At 53.5% G+C, this 26,146-nt stretch overlaps 1 protein-coding gene across 1 annotated transcript in view; it reads left to right on the plus strand.

Moving 5' to 3' along the window:
* The window catches only part of EFCAB6 (EF-hand calcium binding domain 6), a 245,902-nt gene extending 230,440 nt beyond the window's left edge, over positions 1-15,462 (plus strand). Inside the window, exons 28-32 of the mRNA XM_061124022.1 lie at positions 4,488-4,718; positions 6,272-6,431; positions 7,749-7,933; positions 11,230-11,379; positions 15,340-15,462. Of these exons, the coding sequence (XP_060980005.1) occupies positions 4,488-4,718; positions 6,272-6,431; positions 7,749-7,933; positions 11,230-11,379; positions 15,340-15,462 (849 nt within the window). The remainder of the gene's footprint in view (positions 1-4,487; positions 4,719-6,271; positions 6,432-7,748; positions 7,934-11,229; positions 11,380-15,339) is intronic.
* Positions 15,463-26,146: the final 10,684 nt, after the last annotated feature.

Below are 26,146 nucleotides of genomic sequence, written 5' to 3' on the forward strand. Positions count from 1 at the left end.
TGCAGGAAGGGGTGGGGGCAATGCTTTGTGAGGAGGGCAGTCAGGGGAGGCCCCTGAGAAGGAGACATCTGATTAGAAAGTCCAGGCCAGGTGGATGGCTGGGAGCAGACGAGGTTGGATCACAGATGTGTTTCAGAGCTGGAAGCAGCAGGATTTGCTTAGTGAGTCTGGGTGTAAGAGAGAGAAGAGGGGCACAGGATCAGAAGGCCGAAAGAGCCAGGGATGGGGTGCTGCAGGGGGCGACAGGGAAGCGGGGTGCTGGGTGCCTCACTGACCTGACGTCCACAGTCACACACCTTTGGTCCTACTTCCTCTGCCTGTTCACTTCCTCTTTTGCTCAACCGCATCTTCACTTGCCCTTTCAGGGACGAGTAAGCCACAGAGCTTCTCTATTTCCTGCTCATCCTCAAAAGATAGTTTGGCTGGGGATAGAATTCTAAATCCAAGTTTTCTCCCCCTGACACTTTAAAGTGATTTCTCAGCTGCCTTCCAGCATCTCTCCATGCGGGTGAGACATCTACCAATTATCGCATGCTTTCTCCAGGGCCCAGATCCCAGCAAGAAAGAGAGGCAGGGGCTGCCACCTCCAGTTCCTTTCAGCCAGAGGCCCTGTACCGAGACTGGGGTGAGGTGTGAGGAGACGGGAGCCAGGTGGGCGGTTGCAATACGTCCCAAATGCTCCACACGCAGCTCGCCCGGGCAGATCACCCCTGGGCATGGTCCCCACTTGCCAGGTGGTCCCAAAGCTGCCTTGGCTGGTCCTAGAGACTGGGCTCCTCCCGTGTTGGCCTCCAGGCCTCTATCCTCAGTGACCGTGGAAATTCTGTGCCCACTGTCAGCGCACGCTAGCCCTGGCTCTTCCTGGCTGCCTCTGTTTCCACGTCAGGCAGTGGGTGATGGCCTCATTCTAACTGCCCGTCTCACACTGGGGCATCTCGTCCCTGTTCCTGAGAGAGTCCCACCCACCACCTGCATCACACCAGGCCTCTAATGCCACGCTGCTCTTCTCTGTTCCTGTTTAATCCCATTTCTCTGTTGTGTTTGATCATAACAGGGCATTTTAAAAAATAGCTTCCTCCTCTTGGCTGAAATTCTCCATCTGTTCATGCATGTTGTGAACCTTTTCTATTACATCCATGGACACATTAGTTCATAGATCTAATGTGTTGTTTTAATGTCCTTAGTTTAATGTCCATAGTTGTTTTAACATCCTTGTCTGATAATCCCCACACTGGGGTCATCTCTGAGTCTTACCTGTTGATGGCTGTATCTCTCGGCAATGGGTCAGTTTTCCTTTTGTTTGTATGTAGAACTTTAAAAAAAAAAAGCTGAATGCCAGACAATATATGAAGGAGAATCATAGACTGTGGTGGAAATAATATTTATGGCTAGAAACGGGCTCACCTCTTCTCTGCCAGGCTGTGAGTGTCGGGGTTTGTTGAGTCAGTCTGGTGGGTAATCAAGCCACATTTGAATTTTCTTACTGCTACCCTCGCCCCTGGTGTGCTCGGGGGCAGATCCCTCCAGCAGAAGGAGCCCCCCGGGCTTGCGTGGACTTGCTTTGCCTCCCTCAGTGGCTTCACTTCCCAGGAGAGGGTTTCTGAAGAAGCGGGCCGTGTTTCACGTCTGTCCCCCACCAGTAGCTTCACGTGGGCTCTTCAGGAGCAGCAGCAAAGGCTGCAGAGGAGGGCTTGTGAGCTTGATCATTCCCTGTGCCCAAGACTCCCAGCTGTTTCAGTCTGAGCGCCAGCCCCCGTTTGGCCTTCGGGAATTTGCTAACATCCCAGCTGATTTCTTCCCACACTCCCACTTCCTCCTGAGCCCCACCGGGCGTGAGAGCTGGGGTGTCAGGATCTCCTTGAAGCCTTGGGGCTTGATGGAATTCAGTCCTCTCGGCTCCTGCAACCTCAGCTCGCAGACGGGCTCGAAAAGAGTTCTGAATCTGTAGGTATCTGGCTTTTTCTTACTGGTAAGATGGAGTGGCGTTCCCTTGAAGCTTGCCACCTCACAAGCAGAAGCAGGATCTGAGGTCCTGAGTGCTTCATGTTTAGAAGGCCATTGACTGCTCCTCCGCATTTCCAGGGGACCTCTCAGCAGGCCACGTTCTGCCACATGACGTGGAAACTCACTTGCTTTTCAGCTTATTCACAAACCACAAGAATTCTGCCCAGGCTTCATGTCCAGCTCACAGGCCTGTAATTCTCCAGAATCCACTTTGAGGGTGCCCATTCCCAGTCCTCTCGATGCCTCGCCTGTCCCCACAGCATCCCTGGCGCCATCAGTGTCCTGGGGTGTAACCGTCAGGACTGGAGAACCACGTGTGGCCTCCCATTCTCTGCCGGCCACCCAGGCTCCTGTCATCCTGTGGTTGTGTAGTCACTAAGTCATGTCCGACTCTTTTGCAACCTCATGGACTGTAGTAGCCCGCCAGGCTCTTCTGTCCATGGGATTTCCCAGGCGAGGATATTAGAGTGGGTGGCCATTCCCTTCTCCAGGGGATCTTCTTGACCCAGGGATCGAACCCGTGTCTCTTGCATTGACAGGCGGATTCTTTGCCGCTGAGCTGCCAGGGGAGCCCCCGAGTCATCCTAGGGAGGTGGATTCTTCCCGTCAAGGCCCCTTCAGTTACAAGAGGATGAGAATAAGGTTTGCGTGGTCCTGCGTTGACCTCACTGCATCACAGGATTTCATCAAGAAGATGGTGGGCCCTGCCTCACGTGCCTGAGAACAAGCCCGTTTTGTTGTCCTGGGCTGTTTTGTAAGCGTCTTCACGTCTGTGCTTCTGCCTCTCACTGCATCCCATCCTTTGTCTCTGTCCTTAATGGCATGACCTTCTTCCTGCCTGCCTCCCACGTCTTGCTAAGATAGGAGGGCATGAGAGCCCACCGCAGCCCACCCTCCTCTTCAGCTGCGTCTTTCTTCCGTGAAGCCCTTCCCGATGGATGCACTCAGAACATGGTTGAGCGCCCTGTCCCCTGTCCCTCTTCATTTCTAAAGCATCTTCCGGCCTGGTCAGTCTTATCATGTGAATCTTTGGGGATCTTCGGCCATTAACAAACATGTATTGAGGCCCCACTGAGTGTCAGCTCCTTTGCAAGACAGTTGGCATTTAAAAGATGACTTTCAGAGGCCCCTCCAGGGAGTCTCTCGGCCAGGTGAGGCGTCACCTACAGGGGCGGTTTCATCAGGATGCAGGTAGGAAGAGAGGAGCATCTGGTTTCCTTGGTGGTCCTGGGAACGTTCCTGGAGGAGACCTTGGTCCTGGTGAGGTCTGTCTGAGCCCCTGTGACCACTTTCTCAAGGACCCTCACTTCCACTCCACCAAGTAGGTTTCCCTCATTGATCAAAATGAAGCAACATGAAACTCTAGATGTGATAAATGACACTGAACTACACACACACACACACACACACATGAAGTTGTTACATAAGATGTAACCTTGGAGGGAAGTTGGGCGGAGGATCCCGGGGACCTCCCTGTATCATCGTTGGAACATCCTGCAAATCCGTAATTATTTCAAAATTAAAAGCTTAGCGCAAAAAGCTACGACAAATCAAAAAGGTTGTCCTAAACTAAACCATTTCTCCTTCTGAGGGCCTGGAACGTTCTCCCACTCTTCCTCAGCCCTCACTACATCTTCTCCAGACTTTCAAGCAGCGTTGGACATGGTCCCTTTTAATTTGCCCCTGGAAAACCCCAGTGGAGCGGGCAAGCTGAATGGGTTTCTGACCAAGTTGAGGTACAGGGCAGGAATGTCCCTCCCTTGGCCTCAGGGTCGGAGATGCAGACTGGAAGCTGGGCCTTAGGGGCTGTAAAAAAAAAAAAAAAAATGGAAGTTAAATGGCCGTTCTTCTCAGCTCCCTGAAAGCCCTCGAGCCACCTAGAGTGGCTCCCGTGGCCCTGAGCCGTTTGGTGACATCCCGGCAGCATGGGGCCCTCACTCAGCCCGGTGACAGCAGACACACTGACGCCAAAGCCATAAACTGCTCCCCGTCCTCCAGACGCCTGTCTTTCCATCTCCTGGGAAGACGCTGTTTGCCCTGAGGGTGACTTACAACACACAGCGCACCCGTGCTGTTCGCAGGGCTCTGGGGCTGTCCTGCAGGAGGGAGCCTCGCTGGGCTCCCCGGGGACCCAGAGAGGCTGGGGCTTGATTTGCGTTTTCCCCTAGAACATTCTTCCGTCCTGCAGCTCAGCCTCTGTGACTGATGGCGAGATTTAATGGCCTTAAAGTGCTCGCTAAGGGCCCAATTCAATTAAAAAATGTCCCTCAGAAGCCATGGATAATCCGCGCCGCCCCCTCCACCCCAGCCCCGCTTTCCCAGGAAGCTGGGGCCAGCCGGCCGGGTGTTTTTCATTTTTCAATTTTTTTTTCAACTTGACCTGAGCCCGGGACCCAGCGAAGGAGCACACCGCCTTCACCTGCTTCTGGCCCGCTTGCGTAGGGTGTGCGCTGACCCTGGGGTGACCTCTGCTTCTTTGCCAGTTTGACAGGCTCTGGGAGGAGATGCCCGTCAACTCCAAGGGGAGGCTGAGGTACCTGGACCTCCTGAGCAGCTTCAGCGCGGACAAGCCGGCCACGCCGCCGGCCACGGGTGACTCGGCCAAGGCGCAGAGAGGGAGCAGCGTCCCCGAGGTCTCGGACCGGGGCCGGTCTGCAGGGTCGTCGCCCACTCGTGACCCGAAAGTGGGGTCCAAGCCTCGGAGTCACCCCTGCGTGAGTTCCTTCCCGTCTCGCGGTGTCTCCCTGGGTCCACGTTCTCCCCAGGCCAGGGACTTCATGTCCCCAAGGGTTCGGGTGACAGAGAAGGTGTCCTGGAATGAGCCCCCGGGCCCAGGGGGAGTTTGGAGAGGAGCCACTGGGGGGTCCTCTCAGTCACCTGCCCGGGAAGGGAGAGGGGTGTGGGCATCGGGGGCAGAAGAGATGGAAGGGAGTTGGGGGCGGGCAGCAGGACCCGGGGGAGGGGGCAGGTCAGCCATTGTCAAGGGCATTGTCACCCAGGAACACAGATGCCCCCGGGGTGGACAGCCCTGCTGAGGGCCACTCACCGAGAGGTAAGGGGTGTTAATCCCATTTTACAGTTGAGGATCTGAGACTCTACGAGGGACCCGTGTGGGCCCAGGGTCCCTTGTTAGCACAGAGAGACCCGATGGCAAACCCAGGCTGTCTGACTGCACAGCCCTGGTCCTGGGCCGAGCCCCCCAGCCCGGGATGAAGGGAGGGGCTCAGTCTTGCAGAGGGTCTCCCTTCCTCTGTGAGAAGCATGACAGGGTCTCTAGGGCTGGGGGGCGGGGCGGGTGGTGTTTGAGGAGATGGCAACCGGGCACGTGAGCACCCACCTCCATGCTTCATGCGTGGTGAGCCGTCCAAGACGGAGCTGGTTACTCATTCATTCTGTCAACATGTGTCTACTGCACACCTATTTTGTGCCGAGAATGAACACCGGCCCCTGCACTTGTGGAGTTTATGATCTCATGGGGACGATGGGCAAGAAGAGTGAGCCTGTAAGTGGAGTGTTAGTGCATTAAAAATGGTGAGTGGATGAGAGTCAAGGGGGTCACAGCACCCCAAGGACATCCACAACCCAGTCCCCAAAACCTGTGATGTGTACCTTACCTGCTGAGGGGGGAATCAAGGTTGCAGATGGAGTTAGAGCTGCTTATCAGCTGACCAGATTGTCCCCCGTCCAGGGGGCCCAACTGACCGTGTCCAGTCAATGGGGACACTGAGGCACACGGGACATGCAGCGGAGACTCACTTTGAGAAAGACCCACCCACCGTTGCCTGGTGGCTCAGACAGTAAAGAATCTGTCTGCAACACAGGAGACTCGGGTTCAATCAGGGGTTGGGAAGATCCCCTGGAGAAGGAAATGGCCACCCACTCCAGTATTCTTGCCCGGAGAATCCCCATGGACAGAGGAGCCTGGCAGGCTACAGTCCATAGGATCGCAAAGAGTCAGACACGCCCGAGCAACTAACACACACACGCACACACCCATCGTTGCAGCTTTGAAGGTGGAGGACAAATGCGGCCTTGAGCCAAGGAATGTGGGGGCCTCTAGAAGCCAGGAAGGGAAAGGCTATATATTTGCACCCAAAACTGTTTTAGTTAAAATGGTAACATTAGCATTTTTGTTTTGTTTTTCATCTTCTTCTGAAATAACACCTCCTATGAATTATGCACCTCAAAACCCGGGTCACATCTGTAGGTTTCTCCTATGATGTCCCTCCAGAATCTCCAGGTACAAGACCGTTTTCTTTCTCGCTAGACCCCCTCGAGCGTGAGCGGGACCCCGCCCCTGCAGAACTGCGAGCCCATCGAAACCAAGCTTCGCAAGAAGGTCCAGGGCTGCTGGCGCGAGCTGCTACGCGAGTGCAAGGAGAAGGACCCCAACAAGCAGGGGGAGATCCCCGGCCCCGAGTTCCTGGGTGCGTCCCACTCCGCCCCCCGGGGTGCGCGGGGCTGCCTCCCGGCCAGGTCCCCTCCTCCCGGGGAAGCCCGGGTAACCTCCGGGAGCATCTGGGGGACAAGGGCTCCTGAGGCTTCCGCCCTCACCAGGCAGGTCCACACCCACTGGATCAAGACAGCACGCGTGACTCTCAGGGCTGGAATCTGCAGGCTGGCCGTGGTCCCTGGGCAGAATATAAACAGGGACAGGCTTTGAGAGCCCAGGGAGGTGGCCCGGGGGCCTGGGGCAGCCGGGGACACAGCTCGCCGCTATTGGTTCGATGTTTGCCATGTATCACTTTGGTAAACTTCAAATGGGCTTCCCTGCTGGCTCAGAGGGTAAAGAATCCACTTGCAATGCAGGAGACCCAGGTTCAATCCCTGGGTCAGGAAGACCCCCTGGAGAAGGGAATGGCTACCCACTCCTGTATTCTTGCCTGGAGAATCCCATGGACGAGAGGAGCCTGGCGTGGGCTACAGTCCATGGGGTCACAAAGAATTGGACATGACTGAGTGACTAAGAATTACTTGCTTACTTATCACTTTGGTAAACTTCAAATATTTATAAAATCGGTTGAATTTACGCTCCCTCTAATTGCTGCATACTGTTGATGCAACAAAAACCCAGTGCAACCGAAAATAATTAATTAAAAAGAAAGCAAGCCAGACACAGATCCTCAAAGTGCACAGTGGTTGTCTCTTCAGGGAGGTCCCCGTGTTCCAGAATGGAACTTTGAGATCATCATTAGAATGAAAACTCCAAATGTACAATTTGGTGTAGAAGACCCCTGAGAGCATATCTCTGAAGCTCAGTTGAACACTCTTGCGCAGCGGGCCAGGTCTGAAACCCTGACCCCAGTGCGGCCCCTGCCAGGCCCACACCCCAGCGCACGGAAGCTTCTCTTCTCCCCACTGCCCGGCCCTGCCCGACTCCCATCAGCGGGGACCTCGCTCCGCGCTCTCGCTGCCTGCGGCCGTGGCCCCGCGGCGCTGTGTTCCTACCGCTGTGACCACAGCGACAGAGGGCCGGCAAAGCTGGGCCAGCAGGCTAAGCCGGGACAGGGGGAGCCCAGCAGGATGCGGGGTCCCCTCCGTCCCGGCCACACTTACCCTGTCGCCTGCCTGTGTGTTTCCACATCCGTCCAGCCAGCAGCCGCGAGCCTGTGAAGCAAGGACCCGGCCGGGGCGTCTCAGCAAGTGATGAGTGATGAGTGAGTGAGTGAGTGAGTGAGTGAAAGCTGTGATCCAACCAAGAGGGAACCGCCCTCCGCCAAGTGAACTGATGTGCTTGCCTTCAGCTCTCGTGGAGAAATTCAACCTGGACATCACCAGAGACGAGTGCCAGCAGCTCCTCATCAAGTACGACTTGAAGAACAATGGGAAGTTCGCTTACTGCAGCTTCATCCAGAGCTGCGTCCTCCTGTTAAAAGCAAAGGAGACCTCGCTGATGCAGAGAATGAAAATCCAGAACGCGAATAAAATGGTACGTGAATCACCCGGAGGACAGGGGCGGGGCTGGGCTAGACGGGTTTCTTGCATTTTTCTCAACTCCTCCTAAACCCTGTCATTTCACTTCATGCAAGTGGTGCATGTATGAACCTTTACAACCCTGTAAAGGTCTGGAGACCCCAGGCTGGGAGCCAGCAGCCTGGATCCCAGGCTCTCAAGCTGCTTGAGTGGCATCTGCCCGAGAGGACCTCTGTGGGTTGACAGAGAGAACAGTGTCGGTGGCTCACAGGGCGGCCGGGAGCAGGTGTCGGTCACTTAACTGGAGATGCAGGTGGGGTGGCGGCCACAGTGAAGGGAGACACCTGTACCTTACACGTAACTGCATGCCCGCTCATCAGACATCTGAGACGGGCAGACCTTGCTCAGAGACGCGTGATCTTTCTTGCATAAGCTGCACCCATGATGCATTGTCTGCAATCCTCTTGTTGCTTCTTTAAAGAGGAATGAGACCCTAAAGATGCTTAAGTCTTGCAACTGGGGGGCCCCTGGATTTTTACCTTTTTTCTGTCATTTGTAACTGTATGATTCTCACCCACACCCAGTTCAACCGCACTGTTAAGGACGCACCTCTCTCAAGTCTTTCCAAAGCATGAAGACTTTTCCACACTCATATTCTATCATCTGTAGCATTGAATTGAGTTACACTGAATTAAATAAGTACGAACAGGCATTGTTGACTTGGAGACAAACATGGCCAATGCCAGTCACCCTCAGACCCAGCTGTGGGGACCAGAGGTGTGGGGCAAGCCCGGCAACCCCTCCACCCAGACCGCCCCCAGGCCCCCGCATCCCAGCAGCGGCCCAGTGATGGTGTGCCAGCCAGCAAACAGTGGATTCGATGCAGTGAAATCTGTCATTTTGTGCAAAATCAGGCCGAATCTTAACCACAGTTTCTAGTTTAGACAAGCAAGAGCTAGCACCAAAGGCTTACAACAAACTATGGAAGAAAAACTTAGCATTATGACAATTCTTTCTCTAACTCAGTTATTCTGTAAGTAGAGAATACTTTCCTCGTTCAACTGTGAGAGGGCCCTCCTGCGAGCGTAATTGGAGAGCCATGGAGACCCCTGCCCACTCTGGCCCTCCTCTGCTTCTTCAGGCCTCAGTTCTGTAAGTGAGGGGTGGCCTGCTGGGAAGAGGCTTCACGCCCCCTTCCAAGCCCCCCGTGTGCAGAGGCCAGCCTGCTCCCAGGGGCACCGCCTACCCTCACAGAGGCGCCCGAAGGCTGCCCGTGGATGGCCTTGGGCGGGGGGGGCGCCTGACTGAGATTGTGCATGGGAAGTGAGAGGCGCTCCGGGATAGGACCCCCCACCCCTCAACCAGGAGCCTGGGCCCCTGGGGCAGATGTCCCAGCTCACCTCTGTGTTTCCCTGCCTCAACCCCAGCTCTGGTCGGTTACCCAAACTCCAACCACAGCCTCCACTCCGCGGCTCAGGACAGTCCTGCCTTCTATCCAGGAGCCCACCCTGGGCCTGGTTGACAGGTGGTGAGACTCCCGGGAGCCTCTCCCAGGAAGGAGTGGGACCAGGGCCTGCCCCGCCCCCGCCAGGTCCCCTCTGCAGGCAGCCCCAGCCTGGCCCCACCATGCCAGCCATCTCAAGGGCCATTTCCTTTTCTAGCACTTTGAGGCTTTCTCTGTAGCCTTAGCAGATGCACTCCTCTGAGGAAGTGAGCTGGGGCTTTGCTTTTTTGTAATAATTCTAGTTATTCATTTATTTTGGTCATGCTGGGTCTTTTCTTGCTGCACAGGCTCCTCTCACTCTGGCTTCTCTTGTTGCAGAGCATAGGCTCTAGGCACCTGGGCTTCAGGAGTTGCAGCTCCCAGGCTCTTGACCACAGGTTTCCCTGGAGGCTCAGACAGTAAAGCGTCTGCCTGCAATGCCGGAAACCTGGGTTCGATCCCTGGATTGGGAAGATCCCCTAGAGGGGGTAATGGCTACCAACTCCAGTACTCTTGCCTGGAAAATCCCATGGACGCAGGAGCCTGGTAGGTTACAGTCCATGGGGTCACAAAGAGTCGGACACGACTGAGCGACTTCACTTTCACCTTCAGTAGTTGTGGCGCACTGACTTAGTTGCTCCCAGGCACATGGAATCTTCCAGGACCAGGGCTCTAACCCGTGTCTCTCCTGCATTTGTAGGTGGAGTTTTAACAACTGAGCTACCAGGGGAGCCCTGGGACTTTGCTTCTTGCGGGGGGGCACTGCTAGCGGCAGAGGACCCCTGGGTGGGTTGGTGTCCCGGGCTGGGATGGGAAAACCCTTTCTCAAGCCGGACTTAGGTGTGGGAAGAGCAATGCTCACAGAATCCCTTCTCTTCCGTGGGCGGGGACCAGCTGATTGGTAAACCGGCCACTGATGAAGGCACAGGGCATCTGGTGAGTTTCTATCATAGGTGCTGAAGGATGTAAAAATTGAAAGCAGTTTAACCTTGTGCCAATGTGTTTTATGCGGTGCCATGTTAAAAATTAAACTTTCCCAAAATGTGTTACACATTATTGCCTACAGTTCACCTCTGTGGTATTCAGACATGCGTTGGGGCTGAATCATGCTAAAATGTCTTGTTTTCAAATCTAATAGCACCTAAATGAAATAATCACAGTGCAGTATGCTGTCTAATTACTAGATATAATTACAACCTTGCCATTTTTTAAAAGCTCTGTTCATTGTAAGAACCTACTAGAAGATCCAAATCAAACCTCTTTTTTTTTGTCCCCCTCAAATACACGGGGAGGGGTTCCCTGGGAGGCGGCCTGGGAGGTGTTGGCGTCAAACGGAGCCCGAGGGGTCCTGCTCCTGCCCCTTTGCTTCCCTGAGCCTCCATTTCCCAATCCAGGAAATGGGGGTGAAAAGACCTACGTTCCTCCGAGGGGATGCTGTTGTGATGAGCTTTGTTTAGTCACTAAATCGTGTGGCCCCGTGGGCTGGAGCCCGCCAGGCTCCTCTGTCCATGGGATTCTCCAGGCGAGAATACTGGTTCGGGTTGCCGTCTCCTTCTCCAGAAGATCTTCCCGACTCAGGGATCGAACCTGCATCTCCTACATTGGCAGGCAGATCCTTTACCACCAAGCCACCTGGGACGAGCCTGCAGACTCCCTTCCAGCGGGGAGCCCTGGGTGGGGAGTGAGCCCTGGAGGCCAAGACGGAAGCAAGGCCCAGGAGAGGAGCTCGCAGCCCCCTCCCTCCCTCTTGGGCCACAGCCTGTGCGCCCCACACTTCCCACCCCAGAGCTCCTTTCTCACCACCTCGTGGGTTTTGGCTTTTCTCCCAGAAAGAAGCCGGCGCCGAGACATCCTCCTTTTACTCCGCCTTGCTTCGGATTCAGCCCAAGATCGTGCACTGCTGGAGGCCGATGCGGCGCACGTTCAAGGCCTACGATGAGGGCGGGACGGGGTTTCTCAGCGTGGCTGACTTCAGGAAGGTGAGCACGGCTCTTGTAAGGCTGTCCCCTCCGAACAGGACGCGGTCGCCAAATGCCAGCAGCCAGAGAAACCTCACCAAAGGAGCCCCCAGCCCCGGAGGAAGGCCCAGGCGTGGGCAAGCTGTCCAGACCTCACTTCCTGGGCTCCCCCAGGTTTCTGGGGGCCGCGTCCACTTGTCGCTCTGCGGCCAACCCCAGGCTGTCCCCTCCCCGAAGGCTTCTAGAATCCCTCTGGGCCTTCCCGGAGCACCGACACCTGAGTGCAGCCGTCTGCTGCCGCTGCTCCTCAGAGCCCTGCCCGCAGCCCACACGAGGCCAGAGCAGAATGACAACCTTGGGGACTGAAGCACGTCCCGGGCGTGGCTACTCAGAGTCCGCAGACCCCAGCCCTGCCCTGCAAGAGCCCCCCGGCTCTGCCCTCCCCTCTCCCTCTGCTGTCCTGGCATGGAGGGGCTGCCCACCCCGGACCATGCAGTCTGGCCAACCAGCTCCCCCAGCAGAGACTGGACTCCGGGGCCTCTCCTGCTGGTCTGGGGGAGCACCTCACCGGCCCCAGTCCACCAGCTGTGATCCTGACGCCCTCCCACAGCCCCACCTCTGGAGCAGAATCTATGCCAGCCTTTACCCCAGAGAGCCTTTGGAGGTTAACCTCTGGAGGATTTTCTCCCGAGGGAAAGAAACGGGTCACCCTCGAGGGTGACTTAAAACTCCCACATTTGGAATAATGCAGAACTCCTCAAATTGTCAGCGCGCCTGCTCCCATTCTTTGCTTCTCTCTCCCATCCCCTCCCTAGCTAACCACTGAGGTTGAAAAAATAATTGAAGTCTAGAATGTTAGATTAAAAATCAAATATTACAGCCAGGGGAAAAAACTCCGTCAAGACATCAAAGCAAGAAAGGTTTATGACTTCTTAGTGCACTTAGGAAAAATATATTCCTTAGATTTCTCTGTGCTTCAGTAACTAAAACAAAAAGTTTTTTTAAGTAAAAAAGCTTTTCATAAAGAGCGGTGCAGGCAGATGAACTGCAGTTAGTGGGTCTGAATTTGCACGGACCCCATGCAGGGCACTAGAGAGTGAGGGGCCCCCTGGAGGCCCCCGCCAACACACACACAGTGGGTGGGGCCAGGCCTGTGGCTGCTGGTGGTGAATACCCTGTCACCGCCCCCACGCGGCCTCTGGCTCACAGCACTGGTCTTTACTTTGTGTGTGTGGACGTTAGTCACTCACTCATGTCCAACCCTTTGCAAGACCATGGACTGTAGCCCGCCAGGCTCCTCTGCCCATGGAATTCTCCAGGCAAGAATACTGGAGTGGGTTGCCATGCCCTCCTCCAGGGGATCTTCCCGACCCATGGATCAAACCTGGGTCTCCTGCATTGCAGGCAGATTCTTTACTGTCTGAACCACCAGAGAAGCCCTGGTCTTTACTTTGGGGTCAAATACAATTCTCAGCCAGAGAAGAGAAAGAAGATAACACCCTAGGAACTCGGGGCAGGCGACAAGCTGGGAGGGGGCAAGAGAAATGGAGACATTGCCCTTGGCAATGAGACCTGATGGGTGCTGGGCCCTCCGGACACCCAGGTTCACTCCTTTTTCCTGCTCTCAGCCCATCAGCCCCAGAGGCAGGCGAGCTGACCTCAGCCTCACGGGCCCAGGCCAGTCCTGCCAGCCCTGGAGGAAACTTGGGGTCTTCCAAACCCACTCTCTAGCCTCCTCTGAGAAGTGAATTATAACACAAAACATACATAGGAAATGTATAACCTAATCTTTGTATTTATTTAATAAGGTATCTATCACAATTTGTCTCAGTTGCACGTAACAGAGGTGAAATAAATTACAGCGGCTTAAACATGGTAGTTTGCTTAGCAGTGGCCACAGGACTGGAAAAGGTCAGTTTTCATTCCAATCCCAAAGAAAGGCAATACCAAAGAATGCTCGAACTACTGCACAATTGCACTCATTTCACACGCTAGTAAAGTAATGCTCAAAATTCTCCAAGCCAGGATTCAGCAATACGTGAACCGTAAACTTCCAGCTGTTCAAGCTGGTTTTAGAAAAGTCAGAGGAACCAGAGATCAAATTGCCAATATCTGCCAGATCATCGAAAAAGCAAGAGAGTTCCAGAAAAATATCTATTTCTGCTTTATTGACTATGCCAAAGCCTTTGACTGTGCAGACCACCTGACCTGTCTCTTGAGAAACCTGTATGCAGGTCAGGAAGCAACAGTTAGAACCGGACATGGAACAACAGACTGGTTCCAAATAGGAAAAGGAGTACTTCAAGGCTGTATATTGTCACCCTGCTTATTTAACTTATATGCAGAGTACATCATAAGAAACGTTGGGCTGGAAGAAGCACAAGCTGGAATCAAGATTGCCGGGAGAAATATCAATAACCTCAGATATGCAGATGACACCACCCTTATGGCAGAAAGTGAAGAGGAACTAAAAAGCCTCTTGATGAAAGTGAAGGAGAGTTAAAAAGTTGGCTTAAAGCTCAACATTCAGAAAACTAAGATCATGGCATCTGGTCCCATCACTTCATGGGAAATAGATGGGCAAACAGTGGAAACAGTGTCAGACTTTATTTTTTTAGGCTCCAAAATCACTGCAGATGGTGATTGTAGCCATGAAATTAAAAGATGCTTACTCCTTGGAAGGAAAGTTATGACCAACCTAGATAGCATATTAAAAAGCAGAGACATTACTTTGCCAACAAAGGTCCGTCTAGTCAAGGCTATGGTTTTTCCAGTGGTCACATATGGATGTGAGAGTTGGACTATAAAGAAAGCTGAGCACTGAAGTATTGATGCTTTTGAACTGTGGTGTTGGAGAAGTCTCTTGAGAGTCCCTTGGACTGCAAGGAGATCCAACCAGTCCATCCTGAAGGAAATCAGTCCTGGGTGTTCATTGGAAGGACTGATGTTGAAGCTGAAACTCCAGTACTTTGGCCACCTGATTCGAAGAGTTGACTCATTGGAAAAGGCCCTGATGCTGGGAAGGATTGAGGGCAGGAGGAGAAGGGGACGACAGAGGATGGGATGGCTGGATGGCATCACTGACTCAATGGACATGGGTTTGGGTAGACTCTGGGAGTTGGTGATGGACAGGGAGGCGTGGCATGCTGTGATTCATGGGGTCGCAAAGAGTCGGTCACGACTGAGCGACCGAACTGAACTGAACATGTAAAAGAATCTCAGAGGTAGGAAGTCCAGAGCTGGCATGGTGGCTGGACTGTCTTCAGGGACAACTGTATTTTTTTCTACCATTCTCAATACCTGGATTCCTTCCCCAAGGTTGGCTCATAGCCCAAGATGTCTGCTGGAGCCCCAGCATCACTTCAGCATTCCAGGCAGCAGGAAGAGAGAAGGAGGGCAGGCCTGTTTTCTTTAGAGGAAGCTTCCCAGAAGTTCAGCAATAGCATTCTCTTTTCATTTTAGTGGCCAGACCATGAGAGAGGCTGAGAATTGTCACCTTTCCTTTTAGCTGGGCACACAGCAGCCTGGAAGAAAATCAGGGTTTGATAATGGAAGGGGAAGGGCCAATGGATATTGGTTGGGAAAGCAGCAGGCTCTGCCATGGGATGTATTACTGTTGAGTCATAACTACTGTCTGCAGCCTGCACGAGCAGGCCTGTCCTCCTCCCCTCCCTTGAAGCTGCACCCCGAGGCCTCCCGCATAGTTAAGGCTCCGTGGTCAGTCTCCCGTCCAGTCCCCTCCGCTCTGTCCATCTTCCTCGTCCTCCACGTTGACCAGCCTCTCAACACCTGTGCTGCTAGACAGGGCTGCCTGGTTGGAGGGGTTGAGGGAGGCGGAGGGAGGCATGACTCTGGAGGTGGGCTGTCCAGGCTCGGGGTGGGAGGAGAGGTGGGCAAGGGCCCAGCCCCTTCTTGGCAGCCGGCCTCCTTGGTCTTGGCCTTGAACGGCTCCGGTACCAGGGGCGGCTCCTCTCCCCACAGGTCCTGAGGCAGTACAGCATCAACCTCTCCGAGGAGGAGTTCTTCCACATCCTGGAGTATTACGACAAGACGCTGTCTTCCAAAATCTCCTACAACGACTTCCTCCGGGCCTTCCTCCAGTAGGGGCCCTGCGCCGCGAGCCCAGCACTGACAGACGGGGACCGCAGGGCCGGGAAATCTATCAGCGGAGGGTCTCATGAACGTCTGGGGCGTCCCCCCAAGCCCAGCCCACACCCACGCCCAGCCTGTGTCTTTCGGAGGTCAGCCCAGGCCTGGGCCCCAGGGTTGGCAGCGGCCGCTCCGGAGGACCCCGGGCTGCCCCGCTGAGCTCAGGACCCCTCTTAGTCTGAGCAGATTAAAATGTTAGCCTTTGCAAGAATGATTCTTGAGACTTTAAAAGAACCACCAACAATAAACTTGGAAACAAAGCATTTCTGCCAGTTTTATTCATTAAGAGCCTGCTGGGTGACTCTGGGCGGGAGGGGTGGGGGGGACACCCCCTCCTCCACCCAGGCCCCAGGGCAGAGAGGCGGCTGATCAGGGAAGGAGTCAAATGTTGAAACGGAAACCACAGGGGCCCTTAGAAAGCCAGACCAGCGCCAACCTCCTGTGAGCCCCGCTGGCCACCCCGCACTCCAGCCGGCCTGTGGGGTCTCCACTCCCACTGCAGAGAGGGAGACACCAAGGCCCCGGTGGAGGGGAAGGACGCCCTGTGGGATGCACAGGAGTGAGGAGGCGGGTCTTGGCGTCCTGCCCAGCCTGGCGTCGGGAGCATTGGGGACCAGGCTGAGGAGGTCTGGGTGGGCCAGGACTGGGGAGACCTCAAGATCCCAGAGAACCTGGGGGCCCTGGGGGAGCTCAGAGGAGGCAGATGCCCACAACAGGGGGGAAGGGGTGCCCAGGCAGCCTGAGTTCCGGGAGGGGGATGTAGGATGGGCCGTGGCCTCAAGTCGGTGCCGTGGAGCAGAAACGCCCTCCGCCCCGGCAGCTCTGCTAAAAGGGGAGGTCAGCAGATGCCTCGCCCAAGCATTTGGGGCCCCTCCCGTGTGCCCAGCTTCAACCTTTCTGAGATGCCTGTCACACACCCTCGCACTCTGCACCTGCTCCGCAGAGAACGCCAACTTGCCCTTTAGCACTCAATGCAGAGTCGCCTCTTACAGGAAGCCTTCCTGACTTCCCAAGGCTAAGCTGGACATTTCCTCTGGTGCATTCAATAAGAGGCAAGTGGCTCGTCCTGATGCAGAAGCAGGACTCAGTGGGGTCATAACTGGCCACACCGGGGCCACCAGCCCTCTTGAAATATTCTCAGAGTACCTGTGGTATCAATGACACTGGGTTCAAGTTCCAGCTCTACTGTGACACCCAGCCAGGTCATTTTGACCTCTCTGGGCCTCAGTTTCCACATCTGTAAAATGGGCAATCATCCCCCACCCCCCAATATACACACACATGGAAAGAGCTTAGCCCTGCAGTGGGGTTTTCCTCTCAGAGTTAGCAGGGCTTCCGAGCAGAGGGTTGTAGGCGAGTGGGCTGTTAGCTACACCTCCCAGGAGAGGTGGGGCAGCTACTGCTTTTCTGACACCTGGACCCTTCAAGCCTGAGTCAAGAGAGCGGTGCTGGACCAAGGGTCGGGGTGTCCAGCTGCCCCTGCTCATCCCATGGCCCGTATGCAACTCTCCTCTCTGAGCCTCCATCACCACATCTGCAAAATGAAGAGAACCCCTGCTTGCCTCGGGCTCATCCATCCATGGTCTTTTCCCAGCCCCATGGATCAAACACACGCCTGCCTGCTAGAGCCCCCAACAAGGTAGGTCAAAGACGATCAAAAGAGAAGGGGTCAGGCCTGGTGGGGGAGCCCTGGGTCTACGGAAGCCCGAAGAGCCCTGGCCCCATGCCTGCAGCTGGACCTCAGATGGAACCGCAGCAAGAGGTCAGGGGAAGGTTTCCGCCCAGGGCCCTCAGAGTCAAAGCGGGGAGCCTGGGAGCTGGGCCGCTTCCGGAAGGCAGCCCCATGTTCCCAGGTGGTCTCTGATGGTCCTCTCCTCTCCTCCCTGGGTCCTTATATCCTGGTCAGGTAACTTCAGCCCTGGGCATCCTTCCTAGACCCTGGCCCAGCTGGGAACAGCAGCCCCTCTGGATTCCATTGTGTAGAAAGAATGGAGTGCCTGTTCTCCACACCCAGTAGAACGCATATGAGAGCAAATGCCCCACCTGTCTCCCCTTCATGTATCCACACGTCCCTTGCTTTTGACCTTGAAGTCCCTGTCTCTGAATAACGTCCATTTCCCCACTCCTTGAAGCCACACTCAGCCACATGACTTGTTTTGGCCAATGAGCCATGAGTAAGGATGACACAACCAAGGTTTGAGAAGCCCCTGTGGTCTGGGGCTGTGAGATGCTGGAGAGGGCATCACTCCCACCCGTACAAGAGAAAGGCCCAACAAAACGAGATTAACAACTTTCCATAAACCCACCCGAGAGTGGGGTTCAACACATAGTCCACTACGGTCTAGAGACAGACAGGTGCCTCCGGGGAGATAACAGACCCAAGCGCTTGCTTTTGCGGGACAGACACAAAACACCATGTGAGCCAGCAAGAGGATTCAGCTGGAACATTTCAACAAATTGCCCAAAACCAAATGCAGGCTAGCCTGAGGACGTGGAGACACAGGAGACTCTGACACCAAGGACCTGGCATCCTCCAGGAACCGCCGCGGGAGCTCACGGACATCAGAAGGATCCAGAGAAAGCTGCCACCTTCCTGCACCCCTCGTAGTGGGGCTGGAGGAGAATCCAGCGGCAACTCCCTGTCCCTCGAAGGGAGCGGAAAAGCGTACCATGCAGAGAAGAGGACACCAAGACCGCGCCCGGGGCACCGGCGGGAGCCCAGTGCAGGACAGGGGCAGAGCGGGCACGCCTCCTGGGGTGGGTGGGGCGAAGCCTGTGCAGGAGGGCAGGGCCATGGAGAAAGGCTCCCCGTGCTCCCAGAGTCTGAATCAGAACCACCCTCTCCCCGGCCACCACACTGACAGTCACCGAATAAAAGGGTAAGCAGCTAGGAGCCACAGGAGCCAGTCTCTCCAGGGGGCCCCGCAGAGGAAGCCCAGGGGCAAGGAGGGAGCAGACGACAGTGCAGCCCAAGCTCTGCTGAGATTGACCCGAGCCCCACCCACCAGTCCTCACAGAAGAAAGGCAAATTCCTCTCCAAGCGTAAAGATGCCTGACTCCGTGTCTCCTGGGCATCTCAGGTGGCACTAGTGGTAAACAACCCACCTGCCAAAGCAGGAGATGCAAGAGACACGGGTTCGATCCCTGGGTCAGGAAGATCCCCTGGAGGAGGGCATGGCAACCCACTCTCGTGTTCTTACCTGGAGAATGCCATGGACAGAGGAGCCTGGTGGGCTACAGTCCACGGGGTCACAGAGAGTCAGACACGACTGAGTGACTTAGCACGCATGCTCAGTATCCACTGCTGTCCTATTGTATCAGAAGTTAGCGAACCGCAGCCAGGGGACCAGATGGGGCCTGGGCTCCATCCCTGGCTCGGGAACTGGTCTGGCATGCTGCACCTAAGACCTGGTGCAGCCAAGCAAATTTTTTTAATTAAAAAAAATTTTTTTTAACATTATAAATTAAAACACAATTTTGTAAAGATTCTTATATGTATGTATGTATGTATGCTCGGTGTTCAATCGTGTTCAGCTCTTTGCAACCGTATCAACTGTAGCCCACTAGTCTCCTCTGTCCATGGGATTTTCCAGGCAAGAATACAGCAGTTGCCATTACCTTCTCCATGCATACATATGTATATGTGAAAAGTAAAGGAATCCCTTTCTTATTTTTTTTTAAATAAAAAAGGAACTAGAGTAGCCAAAACAAGCCAAGAGTTCTTTTGCTCTCTGTGAAAAACAGCAAAAGCATTCATACCACCCAACTTCAAATTTAGCCATAAAATCATAGTAATCAAGAAAATAAGATTTTGGCAAGATCACAGCACTATAGATCAATGGAACAAAATAGAGTGTCCAGAAATAAATGCACGCAAATGTAATCAACTGACTTTTGACAAATGTGCAAAGGAAATTAAATGGGAAAATAGCGTTCATTTGAAAAAATATGAAATTTGTCACGTACCTCACACCGGACACAGAGAGCAATTCAAAATGTATTGTAGACCCAAATATAAAACGTTAAACTATAAAATTTCTACCAGAAAACCTCAGAGAATCTGCATGACCTGGGGTTTATCAATGGGCTACACCAAAAGCACAATCTATAATAGGAAAAACTGGTAAATTGGACTTAATGAAAATGAAAAACTTTTGCCCTGAGAAACCGTTAAAAGAACAAAAAGACAACCTACAGACCCGAAGATATGCAAATCATGTCTTCATTTAAGGACCTGAGTCCAGTGCCTAAAGAACTTCAAAATTCAGACACAAGAAGACAGACAATCTAATTTTTAAGAAGGGCACGAAAGATCTGAGCATACGTTTCACAAAAGAAATATGGCAAATAAACATATGAAAAATGTTCAGCATCATCAGTCATCTAAAAGTGGAAGTCCAAACCACAATGAGATGTAACACACCTACTCAAATAGTTAAAATTTTTAAATACCAAATTCTGTTGAGGATGTGGGCTAACAGGAAATATTCACTATTGCTGATGGGATTACAAAAGCATTCCCTTCTCCAGGGGATCTTCCCAACTCAGGGATCGAACCCAGGTCTCCCTCATCGCAGGTGGATTCTTTACCAGCTCTGCCACCAGGGAAGCCCTTTTGGAAAACAGTGTGATTTAAAAAGGGCCAAATAAAAGAACCTTTTAGGTGATGGGACTGCTTCCTATAGTACCAGGGTCATGGATATATAACTCGAAGCATTTGTTAAAACCCCCAGAACTGTACGTTACAGAGAGTGAACTTCACTGTTGGTGGTGGTGGTGATCAGTTGTGTCTGACTTTTTTGTAACCCCATGGACTGCAGCTGGCCAGGCTCCTCCGTCCAAGGGATTCTCCAGGCAAGAAAACTGGTGTGGGTTGTCATTTCCTCCTCAAGGGGTTGAACCCACATCTCCTGCATTGCAGGTGGGCTCTTTACTGTCTGAGCTACCAGGGAAGCCCCTTACATGGATTAGTATTCTAAAAATATTTCCTAGCTCTGTCCACTAAGAGGGTCTAGAAATAGTCATACCCCAATAGCAACTAGTCCATCTACCCCTCCAGATCTGAATTTCTAAATAAAAAGAGCCAGAACTTGAAGGAAGAACAGTGAATGCCCTGGGGCAAGGGAAATACAAGATGAGCCTGCTCCAAAGCAAGGAAGTGAAACAGACAAACAAAAGGAATATGTCAAAAGAACACAGGAACCAATTTGAAAGAACTCCCAAATGGTCAAAGTTAGAACAGTTTGAGCAACAAAATAAATGACAACATTAGGTTCTAACCTGAAGATTATCCATGCTGATACAAATAAGTAAATGGCAGAGAAGGGGCAAATCTTCCTTACAGAAGAATTTCAAATAATATATGTAGGAGGGAAGAAGAAACAGAAAATCACCATGAGAATACCGCAGTAACCACTGCTCCAGGCAAGACCCATGGAAGGATGCTAAAATCAGTGGGAAAAAACATTAGGCGGGTCACATAGCCTGGAGATGGCTCCTCCAACTAGGTGTAAGTCAGTGTGGCGATTATATCCTATGTCCCCGTTCTTGGATGCCTCATTCCCCTCTCCTTGAGAGTGAGCTGGTCTAGTGACTGTTTCTAACAGACCGAGTATGGAAAAGCAGAACTAGCATCTTTGCAGTGGAGAAACCCAGCAGATATCTTGTAACCTTGTGATCAAGATTAACAACCCCGTGAACATCCCTGGAGGCGAAGCAGGTAAGAATCCGCCAGCCAGTGCAGGGGGCATGGGTTAGATCCCTGATCCGGGAAGATTCCACATGCCCCAGAGCAACTAAGTCCATGGACCACAACTACTGAGCCTGAGAGTCTAGAGCCCCTGCTCCATAACAAAAGAAGTCACCACAATGAGAAGCCTGCTCGCCACAGCTAGAGAAAGTCCACGCACAGAAAGGAAGACCCAGGGCAGTGAAAAATAAATAAACAAATAAACAAATGAAAAACAAGTGAAAAAAAAAAAACAAATACTTAAAAAAAAAAGATTAACAAGCATGTGGTAAGTCACCTTGGTCTCACGTAACCCCAGATATAATGCCTTGAGAAGTACACATCACCTCCGCACTCTTCTCCTAACACATAACTCCAGGCAAATCCTGAGAAATCGTCAGACAAACTCAACTGGAGGGACAGTCTACAAAATACTCAGACAGTCCTCAAAATTTTCAAGGTCATGAAAATGGAGGAAAGGCTGAGAAACTGTCACCAACCCACAGAGGGCTACGGAGACATAATGCCTAAATACCACGAAGACTCATGGATGGGACTTTATTCAGAAAGACCCAAAGAAAGGTCTAATAGCCTTACACCGTGCTAATCTCTTAGTTTTGATAAATGGACCCTGGTTATGTAAGATGTTAACATCAGGGCAAGCTGTGGGGATTCTCTGTACCATTTTTACAACTCTTCTGTAAATCTAAAATTATTTCAAAATTAAAAAGTTTTTTAAAGTGGGGAAATCATTTCCTGTTCAGGGCCCAACCAGGCTCCTTCTTCCAAGAAGCCTTCCCTGATCGCCCCTACACACTGGATTTGATCTTCCTCCAGGCCACCAAGCCTGACCCTGTCTGCCATTCACTGGGCCCCAAGCATGAGACAGCTGAAGGGTTCAGCTTCTTTCCGGATCAGAGGAGCCTTCCAAAGTACCCCTCAAGCATCCAGACAGCAGGGCCTGTTTTCCATATCCTGGAGGACTTTGCAGTCTGGTCCTTCAAGGGAGGGTGGGACTGAGGACCCTGTGGAGTGTCCAGGATCTTCTGCAACAAGACTCCCAGATGGGAGCTGTGGGTGACGTTAGGAGAGAGTCTTGGGTTAAACCTGGGTCTGCAGAGCTTGTCATCTCTACTAGTTTATCCAGGGGGCTGGGGCAGGAGTCCCCTGGAAGAAAAAGGCCTGAGAATTTGCTCCTGGTGGAGGCTGAAGGGGGCTTCCCTTGTGGCTCAGACAGGATGTTCAAGAATCAGCTCCATGGAAGCCAAATTGCAAGAAAAGGCGGCTGGGGGCTGGGCTTCCTGAGTGTGAGCTCCCATAAGGACAGAGGCAGAGGGAAGGGCCGCAGCTCACTGGGCTTGCCCCCCTGGACTCCCAGGGACAGTAGGAGCATCGGCGGGGACCCCATCCTGTGTTGGAGGCGGCTGGCAGTGAGAGTGAGCCCAGCGTGCTAAGCTCTCTTTGCTGTGGACCCCGCTCCACCGCTGAGTAAACCTGCCCAAGTCAGAGCATGGGGGGGCAGCTCATGATGGCATCAGCCCCTCGCCCCACCCCACCCCCGCCTCGTCTACACTGAAGGCAGCAGGAGCACCGGGCTCAGAACCCAGCAGCTGCCACATCTCAGCAGAGCGGGTGCTTGTGCTCAGTCATGTCCAACTCTCTGCGACCCCACGGACTGTAGCCCGCCAGGCTCCTCCGTCCATGGGATTTTCCAGGCAAGAGTACTGGAGTGGGTTGCCCATTCCTCCCCCAGGAAATCGTCCCAACCCAGGGATCAAGTCGGCATCTCTTTCATCTCCTGCATTTGCATGCGGATTTTTTTTTTTTTTACCACTGCGCCACCTGGAAGCTTCCCCAGCAGAGCGGGTACCGGGCACTAAGGCAGCAGCTGCAGTGAGACAGCGCAACCAGGACTGACGGCAGCCCCAGCGGGCCCTGCCCCCGCCCGGGAGCCCTGCTCCAGGACACAGTGAGCACACAGGAGTGCCTCGAATGGAGCAGCTCCTCCCCCCAACCTACGGGTGGGGACCCAAGGCCCAGGACCTGGCACTGTAGCCACGTCTGAGGCTCTGGTGGAGGGAGCCCTCTGGAAGGGCAGGTTACAGGTGGGCCAGTCTAAGGACAGGAGAGGGTCACGGCGGGCTGATGCCATCTGGGCTACCCCCCAGCCTGCTCCCCAACCCCACGGCTTTGGTTCTGACCCACAAATGAAGGTCTCCAGAGAGGTTCCTCCCCTCTGGGTCCATTTATCACACCCCACCCCCAGCCACAGGACACCTCCCCCTACATCTCCCAAAGGCACCTCCAGCCCCTGAGTCCCAAACAGAATTCAGCATCCGCTCCTCAAACCTGTTCTTCCTACTCCGTGTTACCTCTCCATGACGGGCAGCCAATACCCATTATATCATCTCTGGCTCCCCACACCCATCCTTCATCAACCCTATCTCTTAGATCCTTTGCTGCCATGTCCCTACTGCAAGTCAGGTCCAAGAGAGGTGCTGAGTGAATGTTTGCAGGGTGGATGGACTGATGGGTGGGTGAGTAGATGGATGGACAGTAGTTGGACTGGATGGATGGACAGATGAATGGTGGTTGGATGGAAGAATAGACGGATGGTGGTTGGATGGATGGATAGATAGATGAATGGTGGTTGGATGGATGGATGGATAGATAGATGGAAATTAGATGGATGGATGGATAGATGGGTGGTTGTTGGATGTATGGATGGATAGATAGATGGTAGTTGGATGGATGGATGGATGGATAAATGGATGGTGGTGAGATGGATGGATGGATGGACGGATGGATGGGCAGATGAAAATGGCAGAACTTCTACAGCACAGGGAGCTTTGGAACTGTAGCCATTATATCTGCCTGAGCTTCTCTTGGGCAACACCTGGACCCTGAGTTTGACAAGGGCTGGATTAGAACTTGCCGCTTCCTGGAAGAGGCCAAAGCTAAGGCCACCTTGAGGGACTGTCTGGGGTGGGGGGGGACCAGGTGTTCAAGCTATGTGAACATGATGGGGCACAGAAGTGCATGTGCAAACCACCTCTGAGGGAAGCCGGAGCCAGCAGAAGGATGTCAGTCGCTGGCACACAGAAGGTCTTCGGCCTCTGAACTTAGCCCAGGACTCGGCCGGGAGGACGCCTCTCCTCCCCTACAGGCCCCACACAACACCCAGAGACAGAGGAAGAGACACCAGGCGGACTTCTCTTTCTTTTTACAAAGACTTTATTGTCTGACATGCTTGACAAAAAAAAATTACAGCCACAATCAAGTTATGCCGAAATGATTGAGGAGCACGCCATCATCTTTCATACCTCAAGGACTTTTAATGAATTTTTCTTTTAAAGTAACAGCTGCCTTCATAACTTTTATTTTCCACATAAAAATACACCATATTCTGAAGACACCTTAGGAAAAAGATTTTTTTTTTTAAGTTTATAGTTCTTGGTCCTCATAGAAATTCAGTAGAGGCGATCGAAAGAGTCTGGAGTCTTCGCCACCCATTTAAGCACACACGCGCTGTGCATCTGAGGTGCCCCCAGAGACCCTGTAAACATCCCCGGCTACCAGGAACCACGTGGGTTGAACGGGACTCCTGAAGCCCCGCACACCGCAGAGCAAAGCTGGCCCCGGCCAGCATGCTGCTGCTCCTGGGCTCCCCAGATGGGCCCCTCGCCCCATGGGAGCCCCACTCATGCAGGGAAGCAACCATGGTCTCCTGGGATCCTGGGATCTCGAGTCCTCCAGCGCTCCAGGGGCTTTCCGTGAAAAACGAACCTGACAGGTGCCGAACAGGATCCTTAAAGAAAAAGAGCTTTGAGTCCTGAATCGCCTTGTAGGGGCAGAGCTTTGGGTGCTGGCAGAGCAGGGGGCTGTGAAGCCAGAGATCAAGGTTCAAATCCTGCCTCTGCCTCGTTTGAGCTGTGCACCCTCAGGCTAGTTACCTAACCTCTCTGATCTCAATCGCTTCATCTCTAAAACAGGGCCAGTAGTACCCACCTTCCAGGAGTGCTGGAAATGAGATCACATCTGCAAAGGGCTCATTAAATGCTGGTTCCCAGGCCTGGGATGAAGAGGAGGCAGGCAGAGCCCTCCTCTCTGACACACAATTGAAGGGGGCACCAAAAAACTTGGTGATCAAGATCAATGACACTATTTTAATGCGGTAGTTTTAAAAACCAAAATTAAAGCAGGGGGGAAAAAATCTATGATAACAAAATACCTAAATTTTAAATAAAGAATCTAATGCTGCCTGTGCCAATTCTGCGTCGCCGGCCTCACCCCAAGCAGGCCCGGTTTGTTCTCTGTCCATCAGAGAGTCTCAGCCCAACGCCACAGTCCTTGAAATCCCCCTGGTGGAACTGCGGGAGTCCAGTCCCGGCTCTGACTCTGGGCCATGTTCCCATTAGGGGGCAACTGGTACCCAGTACCACAGCTGTGAACCATTCAGCCTTCTCAGACAAGGGCCGGAGAGACAGAACCCGAGGGGCGAGGGAAACCCCACCGGGAGCCAGAACACATTTGAGGACAGCAGTGGGAACCACGGAGTTCACTTCACTGGGTTAAGAGGGGCGCGCGTGTGTGTGAGTGTGTGTCCACGTCCCCACAGGCGCACATAGGGGGCAGGGATGCCTCGGCCCATGGACCCCCCGGTTGCTGGGTTCTGCAGCTTGGCACACCCCAGGGGACCAGGGGCGTCCAACACGTGGGGACCCTCCAGCCCAGTCCTGGGTCCTCAACAAGCTCATTCTACAGAACCAACCCCCCTCCACCCCACCAAGTCCAGGCTCCGAGCGGGTGTCCAGGATGCTCAGGCCATTGCTCACATCAGCAAAAATGCCCACAGGAAGAAAACACGGGACGGCATGAAGCCGAAGGCTGGGTGGCCTGGCCAGGTGCAAC

The sequence above is a fragment of the Dama dama genome, chromosome 22 (genome assembly GCF_033118175.1).
Source record: "Dama dama isolate Ldn47 chromosome 22, ASM3311817v1, whole genome shotgun sequence".
NCBI classification, from domain to species: domain Eukaryota; kingdom Metazoa; phylum Chordata; class Mammalia; order Artiodactyla; family Cervidae; genus Dama; species Dama dama.